The 22,093-nt window shown below is 37.8% G+C and overlaps 1 protein-coding gene across 1 annotated transcript in view; it reads left to right on the top strand.

Annotated features, from left to right (window-relative positions):
* TRPM7 (transient receptor potential cation channel subfamily M member 7) overlaps positions 1 to 22,093 on the top strand; it is a 71,300-nt gene that overhangs the window by 15,955 nt on the left and 33,252 nt on the right. The window contains 11 exon segments of the mRNA XM_042472217.1: positions 4,213 to 4,292; positions 5,363 to 5,401; positions 5,953 to 6,151; positions 7,533 to 7,746; positions 10,284 to 10,408; positions 11,339 to 11,510; positions 12,971 to 13,145; positions 15,483 to 15,606; positions 17,042 to 17,114; positions 17,820 to 17,920; positions 21,828 to 21,962. Coding sequence (XP_042328151.1) covers positions 4,213 to 4,292; positions 5,363 to 5,401; positions 5,953 to 6,151; positions 7,533 to 7,746; positions 10,284 to 10,408; positions 11,339 to 11,510; positions 12,971 to 13,145; positions 15,483 to 15,606; positions 17,042 to 17,114; positions 17,820 to 17,920; positions 21,828 to 21,962 — 1,437 coding nt within the window.

A 22,093-nucleotide genomic window follows, 5' to 3' on the forward strand; every position in this document is an offset into this window, starting at 1 on the left:
GATAGATTGATAGAGTATAATTTTAGACATCTCAGATTAACTGTTTTGGAAGGCTGGTATGAACTTTCAGTGTAGAAGCTGAACTGAAATGGTTCTTTTCTTTCTTACATTATATGTACTGTAAGATGCTGAGGTTTATTTAGCATTTACGTGTTTGTCTTCCATCTCAAAATGGCAAGGTGCCTCATTGTAGTGTAGTTTGGAGATACATTAGAAGAAATTGTGTTGCTATTATGTGCCCTTAAGTTGTTTCCAATTCATGGCAACCCTAATACGAACTCATCACAGCATTTTCTTGGCAAGATTTGTTCAGATGTGATTTGCCTTTGCCTTCTTCTGATGCTGAGAGTGTGACCTGCCACCTGCTATCAAAACTGAGAACATAACAAGTTACAAAAAAACATATTTTGCAATCTTAGTTAAACATAAATCCACCAAACAGTGATACCTTTATTGGTCAACCGAAATGCACAATATACTTGTTGCAAGCTTTCAAATCTCTACTTGCAACAAGTATATTATTCATTTCAGTTGGCCAATAAAGGTATCACTGTTTGGTGGATTTTTGTTTGAATTTACTAAATGGTCAACACAGCTACTTCTGCATGTTTTTTAGTTAAACATAGTTAACCTTAAGTTAAAATTCACATCATGTGTAGTAAGATACTTCATAAATAAAATAATGAATGAATAAATGTCTCATGGGTTCTTTTAGGGAAAGTTTGGTGGAAGAGGAATCAACTTTTCCACAGTTACCAAAAAAAGGATGTCTGTTAATCAGTGCCGTTTCTCAAGGATAAAGGGGAGCATAGGGCCTATAAGCAGAGCACAAATTTGTGTTATCAGACTGGTATTTGCTTTTAGGCTGTGCTAGCCTTATCTAGTCCACTGTTGATGGGATGGTTGTGCAGCTGACATTAGTTAGCTTCACAGAGAAGAAAGTGTCTGAGTAAAGTGTTGTGAACATAAAATACAGAACCTTTCTGTATATCATGTTGATCACTGATGTGAGAAATAAAATAAGATCCTTAATAATAAGAAATAAAGTAAGATCCTTAATAATAAGAAACTAAACATACCATAGGTTAGATCAAAATACATCTCAACATTCATGCTAGTGTTTTGTTTTTGTATTAGATTATTGTGAGAGAAATTGTGAAGCTGAGTCCAAATAGAAGCATGAGAACTGTTACAGAATCTATTCAGGGTAGCATTGCATAAACCTTTGGACAAATATTTGCAGAATAGTCCAAATACCCTAAAGGCACCAAATCTTGTCTGATCTTGGAAGCTAAGCAGGGTCGGACAGTGAATATCAGCTGCTGTAGGCTGTGTTTCAGAGGAAGGAACTGGTAAAAGCATTGTTGAGTATTCCTTCCCTTTTAAAACCCTATGAAATTCATGAGAACACCATAAGTTGACAGGTGACTTGAAGACACATACACACAAACATGCACTGCTGTTTTCTGTCTCTTACCATTTTTTACATCCAGCACTTATCTTCCCACACACCACACCTTGTTGGCTATGCAGCTATTCATTAAGTGCTTGCCTTCAGTTTGAGGCTTTGATTTTCAGGGCTATTGTTATCCACCCTGAGGTGGATTAATTCAAAGTACTTTTCTAAATTCTAAGCTTAGATGACTTAAAATATGGACTGCCATCCACTTGTTTTCCTGTAATCTTAAGTGGTATTTGTATGAGCCTCTGACCAGGCTCCAACAATCTGTTTCTGCTGGATGCCACTGCTAGAATTGCCACGGTGGTACATGCCTTGGTTACATCCCATTTGGATTATTGTCATGTGCTTTATGTGGGGCTGCCTTTGAAAGGTTCTGATCCAAAGAGCTGCAGCCAGGCTGTTAACTGGAGCTGGCTATAGGGAGCATACAACTCCCTTGTTGCAACAGTGCGTTTCCGGGCACAATTCAAAGTCCTGGTTTTGACCTATAAAGCCCTATACAGCTTGCGTCCAGACTATTTGAAGGACCGTATCTCCCTGTATGAGCCCCCCAGAATATTGAGGTCATTGGGAGAGGCCCGTCTCTTTGTTTCACTACCCTCTCAGATGTGTTTGGTATGAACAAGAGAAAGGGCCTTTTCAGTGACTGCTCCCAAGCTCTGGAACTCCTTCCCTAGGGAGGCCAGGATGGCTCCATCCCTGCTGTCCTTCCCGTGGCAGGTAAAGACGTTTTTATGCCACCAGGCTTTCACATGACATGGATGCTGTTTTGTTTTTGTCTTTAAAGAGTTTTAAATTTTAATAATGTAATGTTTTGAATTGTTTGAATTGTTTAATTGTTTTTTAAACTTGCATTTTAAAAACTTGTATATAGTGTTTTAACTTGGACTGTTTTAGATTTGTTAGCCGCCTTGAGTCCCTGTACTGGGAGGAAGGTGGGATATAATTAAACATAATAATAATAATAATAATAATAATAATAATAATAATAATAGAACTGATAATTCAACCCTCTGGAGCAGGATTTAGATGCCACCAAGGGTTGCCCTGGAGAGTGGGGTGGGGAAGGAAAAAAGGCCCAATTCCACCAATACTTCGCTTCTTTCTTCTTAATTATGTATCCCAAATGCAGTAACTAAACACAGTAAGATGCTTCGAAAGTCCAAAACACTGCAGAAATAATCTAGTTTGAGACCGCTTAAACTGCCCTGACTCAAGGATAGGGAACTGTAGTTTTGTGTGACATTTAGCCTTCTCTGTCAAAGAGCTCTGGTGCCACAATAAACTAAACCTTGCTTGCTCAAATAGTTGAATGCTATCTTGTATTGGACATTATTTGTATATTTTCTTCCAAAAATATATATATATACTGCTTCTCTGTCAGAGAGTTCTGGTGCCACAATAAACTACAATTCTCAAGATTTCCTAGCACTGATTCAGGAGAGTTAAAGTGGTATTAAACTGGGATATGTCTGCAGTATGTTTTGGACCCTGCTTGCTCAAATAGTTGAATGTTATCTTGTATTGGACATTCTTTTTATATTTTGTTCCAAAGATACACGCACACACACACACACACACTGCTTGCCCTTTTCTGGCCTGAGTTTGTATTAGCCTCCCAGCCTGAGACCTGCCATCAACACAGAACAATACACATGCAAATCACCCCTGCATTCCCAGGCTCACACAGTATATATACACCCAATTTTTCCAGGCAAAGCTCTCTCTGAAGATGCTAGCCACAGATGCTGGCGAAACATCAGAAAGAAACTCTACTAGGATATGGCCACATAGCCCGAAAGACCCACAAAAAACTATGGATGCCGGCCATGAAAGCCTTCAACTTTACATAACTAATTTTGTTTGGTGTAATAGGTGGTTTTTATTTATGTAATGTGAATTCAGCATATGCTTAATATTCATTTATAAATGGGTTATTTTTGCAAGTTAAGTACAGTGGTACCCCGGGATACGAATGCGCCGGGTTACGAATTTTTCGGGATACGAAAAAATCCCATAGGGATTTATTGCTTCGGCTTACGAAGGTTTCTTCGGGTTACGAAAAAAACCGCGGCGCTATTTTCCGCCACCGGAGGGCAGCAGAGAGCTATTTTTCCATTAGCGCCTATGGGAATTCGGCTTACGAAGGTATTTCGGGTTACGAAATTAACCGCGGAACGAATTAATTTCGTAACCCGGGGTACCACTGTATAGGAAATGCAGAGATTATGAAACTTGCATTTTATAGTGTTCGAAAGCAGGTTGGTAATATTAGAATACAGGCATATAACTGTATAATTCTATTGATTGCACTAAGTCATATTACTGTAACTACAGTACTGATTGTTGTTTTCCCTATTAAACAAGGCTTCAGATCTTTGTAGGAATATTCATACACTGATACAGGAAACAAATTAACCCTTTAAATCTTAAAACCTGGTATCCATTGTTTCACAGTGAACTGGTCAAACTGCTATTTAAAAGTGAATGTCTAAAATTAATTTGTTGAAAATCAGATCCAGTTACCTTAGAGTAAACAGCCACAAGAAGGGAGTAAAGGCCAATATAATAGATGCCGTATTTGTATACTTGGAAGTTTTCTTGAGGGTGAAGGAGGAATGAAAGGTTTCATAAGCAAGTTATTGTAAAATATGAATGATTGATCCCAGGAGAAATAACTCTTTGCAGTGCTGTAATGACATCTGTAGTACTGACTTTTTTTATGACTCTGAAAATATCTTATTTTGCAGTCCCAGAAATCTTGGATAGAAAATACTTTCACCAAACGGGAATGTGTGTACATTATACCAAGTTCAAAGGACCCTCACAGGTAAAAATCAAAGGGATACTGCATTTCTTTCTTCTGAGCAAATAGTTTGCAGCACCAACAGTAGAAATGGGATTTCCTGGACCCTTTTGGCCAGTAAAGAGCCCTTACACCTCCCAACCCGTTTTCTGAAGGTTGGATAGGACTGAGATGTAGGCTAGAGGTCTGGAAGGATTGTGGGGGGTTAGTGAGGTAGCTTGTGCAAACAGAAGAGCTGGGATGTGGGGCAATAGGGATGCTATGGGAGCAGTAAAATGGGGTGGGGAATACGTAGAGGTCTGAAGACAGTTTTTAGAGTCTGCAGAGGGGTGAAAATATTCACTTTTACCCAGAATTTATCAGTTATTTCTGCAGCTGTTCTTCCCAAATACAGACTTATCCATTGTGATGGAAAAACTCAAGGACAGCTCACAACTCTTCCTCCCCATTTTATTTTCAAAGGTTTGTTGCAGTTGAACAGAAGGCAGTCAGCAGTTGCTTTAGTTTGTGAAATATGCTTTATTTGAAGTCATTAGATTCTGAAAAGATTTTGCTATGCTCAGGTTGATATACCTGGAAAAATTTCAAACATGAATGAGATAAATTGGGAATGGTTAATTTGGGAACACTTCTCCAAGAATAAAACCGTTTAAGTTTTTTCTCTCTGTTTTGCCCATGTGTACCATGAAACCCATTGGCATGTTTGCATTAATTTATCTGCTTGCACCCATACGCACACACAGCCTTCATAGGGACTATTTCAGTGTCATAAAGAAGTCCTTGGGTTGAACACATACGTTAAAAAACGTATTTCAAAATATTAATGTGAAATGTTTATCTATCTCAAGCTGCATCCACACTGCAGAAATAATCCAGTTTGATACCACTTTAACAGCCCCTTTGCTGTCAGAGAGCTCTGGTGCCTCAACATACAGTCCCCAGAATTCCATAGCATTGAACTGTGGCAGTTAAAGTAGTGCCAAAGTGGATTATTTCTGTAGTGAGGATGTAGCCTCAATCAGTCAAATAAGGACATAATTTATTGCATTTGACCATAAGATACCAAGTTATATTCTTGTTTTTCTTAATTGTAGATGCCTTCCAGGATGTCAAATTTGTCAGCAACTTGTCAGGTAGGTAGATGTTTTTCCAAATGAAACAATTACAGGTCTTTTTTTAAAAGTTAAATTAATTGATACCTTACATAAAAAGAAGATAATGAGTTCTCTAATATATTTCAATATAATTTGGAAGTTGGTGAAAATATTAGAGAAGATTTGATTAACATGTGGATGCTTGCATGAAGTGAGTAAGAAAATTGGAATTAATTAGACCTTTAGTGTCATGTATAGTTAAAAAATGTGTTAACCCCATCCGTTTGCCCCCATTACAGCATTCTAGACCTTAGGCACAATCGCTCTCCACATGATCTCTGTATATGTGTCATCTGACTTTCCTTTATGTGGCAGTTGAAGCAAGAACTACTATAATGTCAGACTCCATCACAGTATGGGACTGCGGTTACTCTACCATTTTTTTTAGCTGATTGAAAGATCTTGTCAGAAGATAGCCATTATTTTCATAATTCAATTATGTATTTCCAGTAATATGAGAATGAGCTGAGGCTTGTGCTGTTATCACTGTGCGTCTTCCTTATTTCCTGAATTGTGATAATTATCTACAGGTGTTGCTGTGGTCGCTTGGTCCGGCAACATGCTTGCTTTACTGCAAGTCTTGCAATGAAATATTCAGATGTGAAACTGGGTGAAAATTTTAATCAAGAAATAGAAGAATGGTCAGTAGAAAAACATACCGAGCAGAGTTCAACAGATGCTTATGGTATCATTAACTTTCAAGGAGGTTCTCATTCCTACCGAGCTAAGGTACGTATCAAGGGAGCCATTTGTCAGCTAACAGCACAGCTGAGGAGTGCTTTTGGAATAAAATTCATATTAAATACTGAAATGAAGATGAAAATGGAAGTATGTGTCTTTAAACATGAAGGTTATAGGACACAGAGAAAGAGTTGGAATTGAGGCCAAGATTTCGTATGTCTGACTTTGGTTACTCCAGACCGAAGACATGAAGCATTTTATTATACAGAATACCTCTGCTCAGATCATTTTTATTTTCATTTCATAAATGTGCTTTAATATCTATCCTAATTAAGAAGTGTGGAATATTTAAATTCACTATTGAAAAGTATGTCAGGGTTTTTTGTTTTTGTTTTTTATTGACATTGATAATTTTGTATAATTGAAGGAAATGTCCTTTCTAAAACTGCTTATTAGAAGGTTATATGAGATCAGTTAGTGTTTGTTGTGATGTGGGCATCTGTTCCTTAGCTCACTGGATTAAATGAAACCTCACCCATGCTCAGCACTTTTTAATCTCAGTGATAAATTATATTTTTCAGTAGTGATTTGATGTGCTAGGTTTTCTGTCAGATAACTTTGTTTCCATTTTTTGTTGTAGGAAAAAGGAATTGGTGGGCAATAATTCATTTTAGATAGCATACCCAAACCTTAGTTTGACTGTTGGAATATACAGAATGTGGAAAAGTAACTTTTCCAAGATTTTGAAATGTACTATGGACTTATGTACTGCTCTCTCCTTGAAAGCACCTATTTCCTAGCCTGCTTTCTGGCTTCTGGTAACCATAATTTTCTGTAATATCCAAATTAGGCAATCTGTGATTGCTGTTAATAATAGTTTGTCTTCATACTAGAATTAAAAAAAGAAGTATGCAGTGGATTTCTAATTATAGTTGGGGTGACCTATGGCTATTGGTAATCACGGACTGCCTCTGATTAGGACATCACAGCAAAATATAACTATTGAAAACCAGGAAGTTGGAGAGAAAACAGGTAACACACAACAGGATCCTGGTAACAGTGACCTCTGAATTGGGCATGGGTGCTTTCTTTGCAATGTATGTATTCCATAAATACGTCTCTTGTAATTCCAGCAGGAGCGCTAAGTACTGATTTCATCTTAAGTACATACTGGATCATCAGTGTCTGGAACACAGATAAAATGAAATGTGTAACACATGACCAGTGTGAAAAAGTCATTGTGTCATTCAAAATCCTATGGCTGCCCCAAATTCTCATTAGAAATTATAGTAGGTTCAGAATCAGTATTGAAAATGTGTATTTATAGTAGATATAAATTGGATTTTTTTTTGATATGTGGGATATACTGTATTTTCCTGACTGAATTATTGTTTAAAAACGTTAGTTCTCTCTAACTTCTTCTTCTTAGTATGTACGATTGTCTTATGACACCAAGCCTGAAGCCATCCTACAACTGATGCTTAAAGAATGGCAGATGGAATTGCCCAAACTTGTTGTTTCTGTTCATGGAGGAATGCAGAAGTTTGAGCTTCATCCACGAATCAAACAGTTACTTGGTAAAGGACTTATTAAAGCTGCAGTGACAACAGGAGCCTGGATTATAACTGGAGGAGTGAATACAGGTGAATCCTCCTATACATTTTTAGTCTTAAATTAGCGATTACATTTCTCTCCTTGAGGATTATTTGCAAATTCAAAGCTTTTAAATCTATAACACATTTGTTTTCAACCTGGACATTGTTATTTTAGTGATATATCAAAGTTTGATTCAAATGTATTGCATGGAGCTACATCCAATGTTGCACTGAAAGTCACAAGGCAATTTTTTCCCTTTTCCTTTTAAGTATTCTGTGCCACCCAAAAACATCTCTGGAGGGATTACTAGATACCAGAGTTGGTTTGGCAGCCTTGTGAGAAGCTAAAGCGGGGAAGAGAGATAGTTCACTCCCATCCAGTTCTGCTGGATTAGGCCATTCCTCCAGTGGAAGTTCAGCTTTGGACTTGCTCATTGTTTTTAGATGACTTCCAGTGTTACCAATACCAGTGTTCAGTCTTTTAAATTGTGCAGATACTGTTCTGCTTTATTATGAGCTAATGCACAGTGTAAACCAGTGGTCCCCAAACTGTGCTCTTTAAGGGATTTTGGACTTCAGCTCCCAGAATCCCAGACTATTGGCCAACATGGTGAGTCTTCTGGAAGCTCAAGTCCAAAATCTCTTAAAGGGCACAGTTTGGGGACCACTGATTGTAAACTATTTAGCAGAGAATTCTGGTATATTTCTTACTAAGGACATTACCTAATGTTTCCATTATGTTGTATAATGAAATGAATTTCCTTTTGAACTCTAGGAGGGGCTTCTTCAAAAGAAGCTGAAGCTGTATGACACACTTGTTCCTTCACATTCGCTGGGGTTAGGGGCACAAACCCCCATGAATGTGGAAAAACCACAAATAACAAAAACACTATGTTTTACCTGAGAGAACACCTTTCTAGGAATCTCTTAAGTTCTCCAGTGCAACACAGTGGTCAATATCTGCCAGACATTGACCATAGAATTGCACTGGAGGAACTACAAATGCCTAGTGGAGTGTTCTTTCTAGGAATCTCTAGGTCCTTCAGTGTGATTTCTGGTTAAAGTTGACCATACCTGGAGGACCTAGGTATTCCTAGAGATAACATATTAGGGTTACATATTTTCAAGCATCGAAAGAGAAAACACTGGTGTATAATTTATAGTGGGGATAAAACAGGAAGCAATGGAATTCTGTGATCCTGCGTGGCAAGGGATAGGACTGGATAGTCTTTGTAGTTTCTTTCAGCCGTGTGATTCTAAGTGATAGGAAAATTACTAAACAAATGTTTGCAGCATCTTCTAAAGGAAATTCAGCCTAGAACAAAGTGTTCAGAAGGAGATTGTATAACCGTACTCTTCTGCAGATAATTTAAATGCTTTTCTGTTTTTAAGATAGCAAGGTAATAGTGGTGACATATTGGCCCAGATCAGAAATAATGATGAAACTGTGCTTTATTTGTTGTACACACTAAATAATTAATTTGGGCTGGTCCTGTGTTTCATCACCAAAAGAGACTCAGTTGGAGGGAATGTAAAACAGGGTTTGTTGTGCCTTACAGTGTACAGGTTATTGAATTCCCAACTCAGGGAGGTGAGACTAATGATAATTAGATGGGTAGTAAGAGGATTCTTCTTCTTCACTGTTATATATGCTTTTGTCCTGCCATAATGTAGTGATGTGGTAGTGATGGTAAGTTTTAGAAATATTTTAGAACTGTGAGCTCAGACAGATAAGCCAGGAAAGTAGACAAATTTGCTCAAAGTCACTTATAAGAAAGTGTCTGGCTATAACAACTTAGAAAGAGGCAATGTGAGAAAGAGAAATGGGTTTATTAATTTTAACAAATAAGAATTAATCCCACCTGAAATTTGAACTGTGTGTAGTTTAATTATGTGTTTGTAATGTAGACTGGTCAGTTCTGACAATGAAAGCCACCAGATTGGATCTGTAGTTTTTTTAACATAGCTTTCTGAGTTTTTACTTCTGAGCCTGCGTTTCTGAACTTTGGTATCCTGATGAATTTGATACTCAATTTCATCAGGATAGACATGATGGTGAACCTTTTAGAGACAGAGTGCCCAAACTGCAACCTCAAACCCACTTATTTATCACGAAGTGCTGCGTCCCTCTGACTTTCCAGTAACAAACTCTGGCAAACTCTATGCTGGGGTGACGGCACACATGCCCATAGAGAGGGCTCTGAGTGCCACCTCTGGTACATGTGCCATAGGTTCGCCACCACTGGAGCAGTAGTTGACTATGTTGTCTCAACTTGACTGCTCATTTTTGTGGCATAATAATAATAATAATAATAATAATAATAATAATAATAATAATAAGTTTTATTTATAAACCGCTATACCGCTATTCCATGTTGATCATAGCGGTGTACAGGTAAAAATTGCAATATCAAATACAAAATTCAGGATAAAAATTGTAATATATAAATAAAACTTCAATAAAAACATTTCAAAATACAGATTAAAACCATACATCAAATCCAGGCCAGCTAATTGTGCTCGATAATGCTGTACATATAGGACATAATTTTAGTAACAAAATGATATTTCTTGTTCCTAAACAGGAGTGGCAAAACATGTTGGTGATGCTCTTAAGGAACATGCCTCTCGATCATCTCGAAAGATTTGCACTCTTGGAATAGCTCCATGGGGAGTGATTGAAAACAGAAATGACCTTGTTGGGAGAGATGTAAGTTTGGCCAGAGATGTTCTGTATATATTCTTGTTTCTTCCTCCTAAAATTAGCATTTTGTTCAATAAAGAAGCATCTCATTAAGGCCTTATGTGCATCCCACACTACATTCAATTTAATTATTTTATTTAAATTATTTTTGAAAAGCTCTTTCAGAATCCCACTGATTCATTTGCAGTGGAATGATCTCTTTCTATTTAACATCAATGAAATTGTATTATGGTCAGAGAGAAACTTTGGTAAAATATAATTTTTTCTTATGATTCAATATCTTTGAAATTAAAAACATATCAATTCTTGAAAATCATTTATGCCTTTCTGGAAAAAAAAGTATAATCTCTACAGTTTCTTTTTTTTAAATCTCCAAACATCTTGAATTAAAAAAATTTTCATCGGGTTTTGTGATGGTTTTAACTTACAACTGGGGCCGTCCCAAGAGCTACTCAAAAGAAATAATTAAATTAAATTAAATAGTACATTTCCAATTTTCGATAAGAAATGCATCAATATTCTCATGATAGCTTCATCTTTGGGGAGTTGAAATCCAAATTAGATAGTTGTAGTTGGAGCTTATAGTTGGAAGGGATGTACTCTCATAGGTGATACTAGTTGCCTGTCTTAAAACTGGATATAACTATACCAGAATATCCAAAATAATACTTTAAAATAAAAAGAACCATAATTTTAAAAAATTATTCCCATTTGTTGGAAATTATTTTCATTGCTGTGTCTTACTTACTTGAGGTCTTAACTGAAAATTCACATGCTTTTATTAGAATTTATTTATTTATTTTGCAAGACTGATTCAGAGGTTTAGAGCTGGTTGAAAACAGTTCATGGGTCAAATACAAGCTTCCAGGTGATTTTGAAAAATAATTCTGATTTATATCAATCTGAATAGGGTATTTTGTTTTGATTTATGTTTAGGTGGTTGCTCCATATCAAACCCTTCTGAATCCTTTAAGTAAACTAAATGTCTTGAATAATCTTCATTCCCATTTCATACTTGTGGATGATGGAACAGTTGGCAAATATGGAGCAGAAGTAAAGCTGAGACGAGAACTGGAAAAAACAATCAACTTGCAAAGGATCCATGCAAGTATGTATGAGCTAGGATTCATAAATTATGTGGCCTTTCGACTTTTTATTTTGTAGGGTGGGAAAAGCTTTAAGATGGGGAATGCATGTTGAAGTGGTAAAACCTTTCCTGACGTGTGTAATTGAGAAATGAAACTGGAATGGTAAGCTTCCCCATTTAGAAAGCTCTGTGTGTGTGTGCATGCGCCTACAAGTGGGCTGTCAACTTACAGCAACCCCATGAATTTCGTAGGGTTTTCTTAGGCAAAGAATACTCAGCAGTAATTTTTGCCAGGTCCTTCCTCTAAAATATAGTCTCCAGCACCTGATATTTGTTGGCTTTCTCCCATCTAAGTGCTCACTAGCTTAGCTTAGCTTCTAAGAGTCCAAAACACACTGCAAAAATAATCTTAGGTCCAAAACACACTGCAGAAATAACCCGGTTTGAGACTGCTTTAATTGCCCTGGCTCAGTGCTAGGGAATCCTGGGAACTGTAATTTATTGTGGTGCCAGAGCTCTCTGACAGAAGGTGAAATGCCTCACAAAACTGCAGGTCACATAATTCCCTACCATGTATACCTCTGGTGGGATGTTTTAGAGGAAAGATAAGTTTGTTTGAGCCTTGTAATCTGTTTACAGACTGTTCTTGGGTTGATCTTGTTATTGGGTTTGTAACTTAATCCTTTTATGTATATTTTTAAAATAAAAGATTTTTAAAAACTGAATTACTTCTGCAGCGTTTTGGACTTAAGATCAGATGAGATCTGGTGCCCTCACCATCTTTATACCCCAGACAGCTATGCTGGGTCCCCTCACCTCCCCAGGTTTTACAGAATTGTTGATAATTAAGAAGAAACCCTCTATTTAGCCATCAATGGTATAGTCCAAGACCTAACATGTTATATGGTGCTGGAAAGTCTTAGGAACCCAAGACAAAAAATCCAAAAGTAGAGACACCCAGAGAAAGGAAGTAGATGATCTTTCAGATGTCTAGCTTTTAAAAAGAAATAGTATTTAGGTTATATGAACTGACAAGATACTGTATATTCTTCTCTCATGTTTCCAGGAGTCTCTTTCTCATTAGAGATAGATTTTGGACATATTATTCCTTTAATTTGCATCTGAATACTGGAAGGGAGACACTGACCCTGACCTTTCTCTGCTAATCTGTTTCTTCACAGAAGATCAGTTTTAAAGTGCCATTAGTATAAAGTGAATTTTGTTTTGACTACCAGTTGGCAAACAGAAGTCTTTTACAGTGCTTTATGTGTTCCATAGAGGTTCTAGCTGTGAGCTGTATAAAGTTTTTACATGTTTACATGTTTTCTTGTGTTTATGCTGACTTAGTTGGCTGCAATTTAATTACATCTTCAACATGCATAAGCCACACTTAAGATCTTGTGTATGATTAACTGTATTTAAATTGTGCTTAGCTCAGCAATTTAACTTGCTATTGAACTCGCACAACTTGTTTTGTGTAGGAATTGGCCAGGGCGTCCCTGTGGTGGCACTCATATTTGAAGGTGGACCCAATGTTATCCTTACTGTTTTGGAATACCTACAAGAAAATCCTCCTGTGCCAGTGGTGGTCTGTGAGGGGACTGGCAGAGCTGCAGACATCTTGGCTTATGTGTATAAGCAAACAGAAGAGGGAGTGTAAGTCTTTTTAATAATAAATTTGAACATGAAAATCTACCTTCTACTGAGTTAGACCATTGGTCCATCTGGCCCTATAATGTCGACATTTATAGAACACAAATAGCACCAAGGTAGTTTAAATGAGTTCAGGTCTCAAAGGCCAGATGATATGCATTCCTTGGTGTCGAAAGAATGTTATTTCACAATAATTAACAGGAGTAAAATATCCAGGTCACTGGAATTAATAGATCCACTATGTTCCCCACTGATCAGGCAACATTTTGAGTACTGTCTCCACTCGACAAGTTAGAGTTCCTACCAGAAAGCACCCATGATGAAGAGTACTCTGGAATCCAAGTCATATAAAGAATGTGTAAAAGACCTGGATCTATTTAGTCCAGAAAAGTAGTGATTAAGGAGAAACATTATAAAACTTTTCAAATATATTAAAGGCTATTATGCAGAATATGGAATAGGTCTGCTCTGTCTTACTAAAGAAGCAGGATTCAGACCAATACGGAGACCAAATGCAAGAGAATTTCAGGGAGAAATTGCAAATAGGTTTCAGCTTAAGTATTAGGAAGACCTAACAGTGAGAATTGTTCAGAAGTGGAAGAGACTGCCTTAGGACAAGGCAGATTCCCCTTTGTTGGATGTATTGCTTATCAAATGTGCAAATGACACCAAATAAGTCAGGGGTACCTAATACCCCAGAGGACAGGATCAGAATTGAAAATGACCATAACAGATTATAAAGCTGAGTCAGAACAAACAAAATGAATTTCAACAGAGATAAATGGAAGGTACTGCACTGAGGCAGGGATTTAGGAATCTTAGTAGACCAGAAGCTAAACATGAGTCAGCAGCATGATGCAGCTTGAAAAGCAAGTGCAATTCTAGGCTGCATCAGTAGGAGTATAATGTGAGGGAAATAATAGTGCCACTCTATTCTGGTTTGGTCAGACCTCATCTGGAATACTGTGTCCAGTTCTGGACACCACAGAACTGGACAAGAGGGATATTGACAAACTGGTGTGTGTCCAGAGGAGGGTGACCAAATGGTGAAATGGTGAAAGGTCTGGAAATTACACCCTCTGAGGAGTGGCTTAGGGAGCTGGGTATGTTTAGCCTGAAGAAGAGAAGGTTAAGAGGTGACATGACAATCTTGTTTAAATATTTGAAAGGATGGATAATATATTGAAGATGGGGCAAGCTTGTTTTCTGCTGCTCCAAAGACTAGAACACCAAGAAATGGATTCAAACTACAGGAAAAGAGATTCCACCGCAACATTAGGAAGAACCTCTTGACAGTAAAAGCTGTATGACAGTGGAACACGCTACTTTGGAGTGTTCCAGAGTCTCTTTCTTTGGAGATTTTTAAACAGAGTCTGGACAGCCATCTGTCAGGCTTGCTTTGATTGTGTTTTCCTGCATGGCAGAAGGTTGGACTGGATGGGCCTTGTGATCTCTTCCAACTCTTATGATCCAAGTATTCTTTTTAAATCAAAGGTGTGCAAAGTGTGATCCTATGGCTGCATGTGCCCCCTATGACTTCTTTTTGCAACCCCTTTTGGCAGGACTGTCTTTTCTCTGACCCAAAGAAGGGGGTGAATCCTGGAAGCCATTTGTGATTACCTTTTAAGTAGGTTACAGCGTCCCTGTATCGTACTGTTTAACATCCCCAAACATCTATTTTTCAAAATACAAAGTGGATCTCCAGTGTACGTGATTATCTTTTTGCTATCTGTTCCTTTGTAACACTTATAGTTTATCTTTTGGTCTGTAATCGCAATAAACATTACTACTCCTAAAAGTATGAAATTGGTTTCTAGTGACTTCTTAGGCTAGGTTCCCAGCCGCCTGCCCAATCTTTGGCAGTATGTGCATCCTTCTGAGGGTCCCAGAGTAGAAAATTTGTTCCTGGACCACCTGTAGTTGCCCATCTCTGATTTAAACAGGGGCTTGATGGCCATCTGTCAGCAGTATAGCTGGCATTCTGCATTGCAGAGTCTGCAGTAAACAAGGACTGGACCATGTATTTTTTTTCCTAAGATCCCTTCCAAATCTGATTCTATGACTCTGTAGCCTTCTTCATCCAAAGATAGCTGATTTACCCCTGAATTTTAGTTCCTTTTCATGTGAGGAATATTTCACACCACTGTATCTTGAAATGGAAGAACATTTGTATCTTGAAATGGAAGAACATTTCCTTGAGAGATAAGAATCTTGCTCTTTGAAAGTCATGAGTATACTATGAGGCTGCTTTGAACAAAAGAAGTTGTGCCTCCTATCCTGTATTTATCCTAATGACAAGCATTTCTTTCTTGCCTTTTTTTTCTTGGGGGGAAAAATCAGAAATATACCTGATGGAGTTGAACCTGAAATCATTTCAACCATCAAAAAGACATTTAATTTTGGCCAGAGTGAAGCAGTTCATTTGTTCCAGACATTGCTGGAGTGCATGAAAAAAAGAGAGCTTGTAAGTGAATCTCTGTATTGTATACAATAACAAAGGATTGCTATTTTCACAACACTATTCTGTATTGTATACTGTATATTTTTAAGTGTTTGAATCTATGAGCAGTTAAAATTGCCCTGCTCTGACACTATAGTTTACTTTTATTCTTTCTAGGGCTGTAATCTTTTTCTGCCTATGCTGCTTGTGTGTATTACTTGGTTCAGTCATATCTCAGTGGCCCACTAGAGTTGGGTCTGGGAGAAATCTCACACATTTATATTTTATTTCTTGATGAAGCTGAAGATGGCATGCATGAAATTCCAAGTAATCTTCCATCCAGGCATTGATCAGACATAGCACTGATTGTTTTCTATCACCAATGCTACCTTCCATTCTTCTTGCAAATCAGCACTTGATTCCTGATTGCAGGACAAGCACAAGCTGTCATTGACATCTGAGATAAAACAACAAACCATGGTTTACTCCAAGCATGGGCAGGGGGAATTACCTCTTGTAAGAGCAGGAAAGAGGAGAGGAGGCTATGTGCAAGCCCAAGATTACATCCAAGCTTGTTTGTATAACACCAGTCTGGTTTGGCTTTATTTTTTAATAAAGCCTGTGGCTGAAAACATGCCTGTTTTTTTGCTGTAAAAATATATGTTTTTCTTTCCCAGTTGTGTTCATTTTCATATTAATTTGTGTTTAATTATTTGACTTCCCTCTTCCTCAACCTTCCCAAATATATGTTCAGTGTATTTTGCACCTCTGTCTTACTTTTTAAAAGCAGATTCCCCCCCCCACCTTAGAATATTGTGGTGGGTTCAGACATAATACAGCAGTGAATGTTAATTGATGATATATGTTTGAACCTGAAGTAAGAATGGGGTTTTCTTCTTATTTCATGTGGTGCAATCTGTCCCTTCTGGTATTTAGCAAGCCATTGATTATTTATATATGCGACCTAGCAAGGGATGGTTTATGCTTTCTTTGGAGACTAGCATTGGCAACCAGGGTATAATGCCTTGATTAATGGCTTACACCACAGTTAAAACTAGTTTCCCTCAGATCAAAAAAGGAAGAGAGTATTAACTGGGAACCCAGGTCTCATCAGAGGCTTAATCAGTTTTAAGCCATTCCAAAATGGAGAGGGAAGCACTAAGTGCTTAAGGAAAAAAGAAGAGTTTTGTTCTTACTGATGTACCAGGAATTTTAATTGAAATGTGGCATAGTTCACTCTCTTTTTACTCTTAATTTTAATTTCTTGGTTGTACATGCTGATACTTGAAGTACTTGCATAACAGTAATATATTAGTAAGGTTGTTTCATTTAATTGTTATTCGGTTGTATGAATTTGGAATTTTTTATATGCTGAAGCTGAATAGTTTTAAGTTTTTATGTAAAGACAAATAATGCTGCAAAATTTGGAAAACTTTTTTACATATAATTTCAAAAACAGATAACTGTATTCCATATTGGATCTGATGAGCATCAAGATATTGATGTTGCAATCCTTACAGCGCTACTAAAAGGTAAGTTTTTGCCCTTGAAAACATAGTTAGGGTTGTACTGACATATTAACGGTGGGGGGGAAATCCCAAACCTTTGTTCACCTTGCTTCATGATTGTTTCTGCCTGCTTACTCACAGATAGGCAACTGCTTTGGAAGTACTCTCCTGTTTAAGTGCATAGTCTCTCGGTAGTAGTCCCACTTAAATGTATGCTATCTGCGTTATTATGTGGTGTCAGCATATACCACATAGTTGATCAGATATAACCATGTGACACCTTCACAAGGCATTCCAAATGAGGGTAATGCTACCTGCAACTTTCGATAAGAGCAAAATGTTTTGTTCCTTTTCAAAGTGTCCTCCAAAATATGGTGGGGGAGGTTACTGATGACAATGGTTGTCACAGGTACATACACACACCCCGGCAGATCTGCCTTAACAATACACTATAATCTGTAGTTCTTTGGAGATGGGGCAAATATGTATCACTTTTCACTTTTAATAATATCAGTTTCAAAAATATTTCCACAATGTCATAATCTTAGTATATTTTATCTCATGAAATGGATATGTTTTGTTTTGTGTTACCTTTGTAAATTAAGCAAAGTCATTTAATCAGTTGATTTTAGTTTTCATCACTATCAGATATGATCACTTGTGAAAATAGGTTTTTATGATGAACAATTTCAAGTCTGTTGTTATGTTATTTTTTTGTTTGTTTTTTAGGTACCAATGCTTCTGCATTTGACCAGCTTGTCCTTACCCTTGCATGGGATAGAGTTGATATTGCCAAAAGTCATGTTTTTGTTTATGGACAACAATGGCTGGTATGTAAACATCATAATTGGGGTAGCAAATTTTTAATAGGATGGTGATCATGCTCAAATTTAATATGAAATTTAATGTAAATATCAAATTTAATATAAAACCATAGTGTACAGAGATAAGCCAGTGTCTGTGTGCTTTCCTTCCCCATCTCCTCATGCATAATCAATAGAAGAAATAAAAGAAGCTTAAATTTTGCTTTAGCAGCTTCCTAAGTTTCCCAGGAATTGTGGTTAAAATATACCCTAACCTCCTAGACAAGCCACAGAAAATAGTCCAGTGTTTGTAGTCTTGTCGTTCGTAGATTTATTTGACAGTTGATCAGTTTGTTTTAAATTGTAATTTTTCATTTGAGTATCATGACAAGGTAGGGATTTTGCCAAGTTAAATTAAATTTTGTTTTATTCCTTTTCCTTACTGTGCAGGAAGAGGCATTGTTTGAGCTCTGCGCTTTGTTTGGAGGCACATATGCACAAGCAGGAAACACCAAGTTATGGTTTAGTGTTACTTGAGAACTGACTTGTTTAAATTATTGTTAAAAAGGAAATCTGTCACAACCATAGTGGTCCAGTGCAGACAGAATGCTGTTTGATCTCCTAACCATATAGTAATGTACTCTCTTTGTTCCTGCTTCGCAATGCAAATTTCCTTCTCCTGTTTCTTTTTGGAGCAGATTCTCTTTGCAACTAAGTACAATTGGAGTTAAGATGATTATACACATGATGTCAATCATGGTTAGCTCCAACAATGTAATGTACAGCTGTGGGATGGTACCAGTCATCTTGCAGATATACTGTTTTGGCGCAAGGTCCTGGCACAGGTAATTGTCATGTGACTCCAGACACTACAGGACAACACCCATTGTCTAGATCCATTTCATCCTGGTTTCCAACCTCTGTTTGCCACTGACACTGCTTTCGTCACCCTGATAGATGATCTACATCAGGGAGAAGAAAAGGAGGAGTATGGGAGTTAGAATGAGATGTCATCAGTATGCAAATGGCACCCAACTTTTCGTCAGAGTCAGGAGAAGCTGTGGATCAGTGCTTCAAATTGCTAATGGACTAGATGAAGTCCAACAGAGTGAAGCCTGAAGACAAAGGTACTGTTGGTGGGTGGTTCATCAGACTTGGAACGTGATTTTCACCCTGTTCTCAATCGGTTTGCTCTACCCCGAAAGGATAAGAATTACAGTCTGGGGCATTATGACATCTGACTTTGTTTTTAAAGCCCAAGTGGAATCCAAGTCACAAATACTTTTCACCAGTATAGGCTGATGAAAAGGCTGCTGACTCAGTCAGAGAGGGCCTAGCCTAAGTGAGCTGTGCTTTGGTAACATCTGGTTTTGGACTCCTGTACCACACTGGTGTGAGATTGTCTTTGAAAGTGCTTTGAAACTCCAGCTTGTTCACAATACAACATCTAGAAATATTACTGAGTAGGATTGTGGATATGGAGATCACATACCAGCCCTGAAACAACTGCACTGGTTGGGATCCAAGTATCTTTCAAGGACCACCTTCTCCCACATGAACATGCCTGAATATAAAGAAAGTCTTCAGAGATACTTCCTTGCATCCACTCAATTTTGGTGAGATGAAAGATGGCTGAGATATGGGTCTTTTCAGTTGCATTGTCCAGACTGGAATGCCCTCCCCAGTGAAGCTTGCTGAGTGCCAAGTATGCCAACTTGCTTATTACCAAAGGAAGACTTTTTTACATGTCTAGGCATTTTTGATCTCTTCAAATATTGTCTTTTATTACTTTAAGTTATTTGTAAGTGGCTGGATTCACAAAACAAGATAATTTTTTTTAATATTTCTATCCACAAATTGTTTGTGAATAAGTGTGTGTACATATTGGTTTGTAGTAAATGCATTAAACTTTCTGCCTAATTGTGCTTCCAGTTTTGTAATAGACAATGTGTAGCTGTAGTGTTGTATGTACATTAAGTGCTTAAAGTATTTTGTATGGTTATGCTCTGCGATAGCAATAGCAAGTATATTTCTATACTGCTTATCAGTGCAGTCAAGCACTCTCTAAGTGGTTTACAATGTGTAAGCTAGTTGGCCCCCAACAAGCTGGGGTACTCATTTTAGTGACTTTGGAAAGATGCCGGGCTGAGTCAACCCTGAACCCCTGTCTGGTATTGAACTCACAACCTTGTGGTTTATGAGTGAGTGGCTGCAGTACAGGCATTTAACCTTTTGCACCACCAGGCTCCTTTCTGGGATTGCCGTGTCCATAGCAATAATGCTATTTTTAGTCAATAGGATGTGATAAAGTAAGTTGATTTTCTTCCTGTTTTTCTGTTTTTCTTAAGGTTTTCCATTGGGCTAGATATCACAGCCAATCTAACATCATAGTTGGATTCATATTCGGGAATGAAATTCTTCAGATATTTAAATCCTGAGCAATTCAGGGTTTTATATACAGTCCCCCCTTTGTTTTTTGGATTTGTGTCCCTCGCTTATGTGCAAGGGACAGATGGAAGGAGAATGAATGGGGTGCGTGCTTGCGGTGCACGCCTGCGTGCCCATGCCTATGTTCAAGCCAGTGGGGCTTGAATATAGGAGAAATATTGTTTTCACAAGGGGATCCGAAATGAATCCCCTGTGCAAAAGGAGGGGTGACTGTACTAGTAATAACCCTTTGAATAAGTCCAGGCAGCTTGCTTGTAGCCATGCAGAGACTTAAAAGCTGGGCAAAATGTGTGCCTCTTCCTTCCCTGTCCTTGCCAAAGGTGTTGCATGCAAACTGTAGTTAACTAACCATGCATGTGATCAGAGGCAGTAGAAAGGTAACTCTATGCCAGGAGTAGGAATTAGGCAGCCCATAGGGAAGTGTGCTATGTAGTCTTTGGCCTTCTCCAGGTCCCCATCCAACTGAAAAGAATTTGGTAAGACCAAGAATACCCTCTCAGGAGTGGGGGAAGGAATGTGCTATAAGTAGTTTTTATTTTTAGCATGAACGTATGTGGATATAAACTCACTTCTTCTGATGCATATGCACTGTACTGCACTTGAAGAAGTGGGTTCATATCTACAAAACTCATGCTAGAATAAAAACCAGTTAGTTTTAAAGGTGCTGCTTTCCTTCTCTCTCTCTCTCTCTCTCTCTCTCTCTCTCCTTCCTTTTTACACTACAAGAGACTAACATGGCTACTTCTTTGAAAATCTCATAGGGGAGTGGTTTCCCCACCACCACCTTGAAACAGCCAGGACATTGTCTCCAAAACAGCTGTAAGGTGACTTCTGGTTGACTGGAACCAGTTGCCAAGAGCAGCAGCGTAATCCACTGAGAGTCTGGCACAGCTGAAATAGGCCCCTTACTCCTGCTCTACACTGACCAGGATGGAAGGAAGAAGGCCTAATTCTTGCCTTTTAAGAAATCAGGAACATTAATGTCTGCATTTGTCCTCAATATACAGTACTCTCATTTTGAGAGCAATCAGCATATTGTGGCAGATTTTCATTTGCTTATTTCTCAGCTAACATTCATTTTCTTGTTGTTGTGTGCCTTCAAGTCATTTCTGACTTAGAATGACCCTAGAGGAACCCGATCATGAGATTTTCTTGGCAAGATTTTTTTTACGGGAAAGGTTGCTTTTGCCTTCCTTTGAGGCAGAATACGTGTAATTAGCCCAAGGTGTGAGTTTCCAGGGCTGAACAGGGATTTGAACCATGGTGTCCAGAGTCAAACACTCAAACCACTACACAACACTGACACTTAAATTCATTAGGCTTGGCTTTTAAAATTGTACATCAATAAGTTCTGGTGCTTCAAGAGAACCTATTTCAAGTGCAAAGAAAGTATCATAAGATTTTAGCTCATTGCTTTTCTTTTTCAAGTTTCATATTACCATATGCATTATTTAATTCCATTGTAAGAATTGTTTTACATCTTCAGGTTGGATCTTTGGAGCAGGCAATGTTGGATGCTCTTGTGATGGACAGAGTTGCCTTTGTGAAACTTCTTATTGAAAATGGAGTAAGCATGCACAAATTTCTCACAATTCCAAGGCTTGAAGAACTTTATAACACTGTAAGTTAATGGAAATTCTTTTGCAAAATTCCTGAACTCTGTTTTTAAAAAATTATAATGTAAAAGTGGATGTTATAGTTACAACTTCTATTTGAGATGGGGGAATAAACCCTTTGCATTCAGTGTTGGAT

Source organism: Sceloporus undulatus, chromosome 6 (genome assembly GCF_019175285.1).
Source record: "Sceloporus undulatus isolate JIND9_A2432 ecotype Alabama chromosome 6, SceUnd_v1.1, whole genome shotgun sequence".
Classification (NCBI taxonomy): Eukaryota; Metazoa; Chordata; class Lepidosauria; order Squamata; family Phrynosomatidae; genus Sceloporus; species Sceloporus undulatus.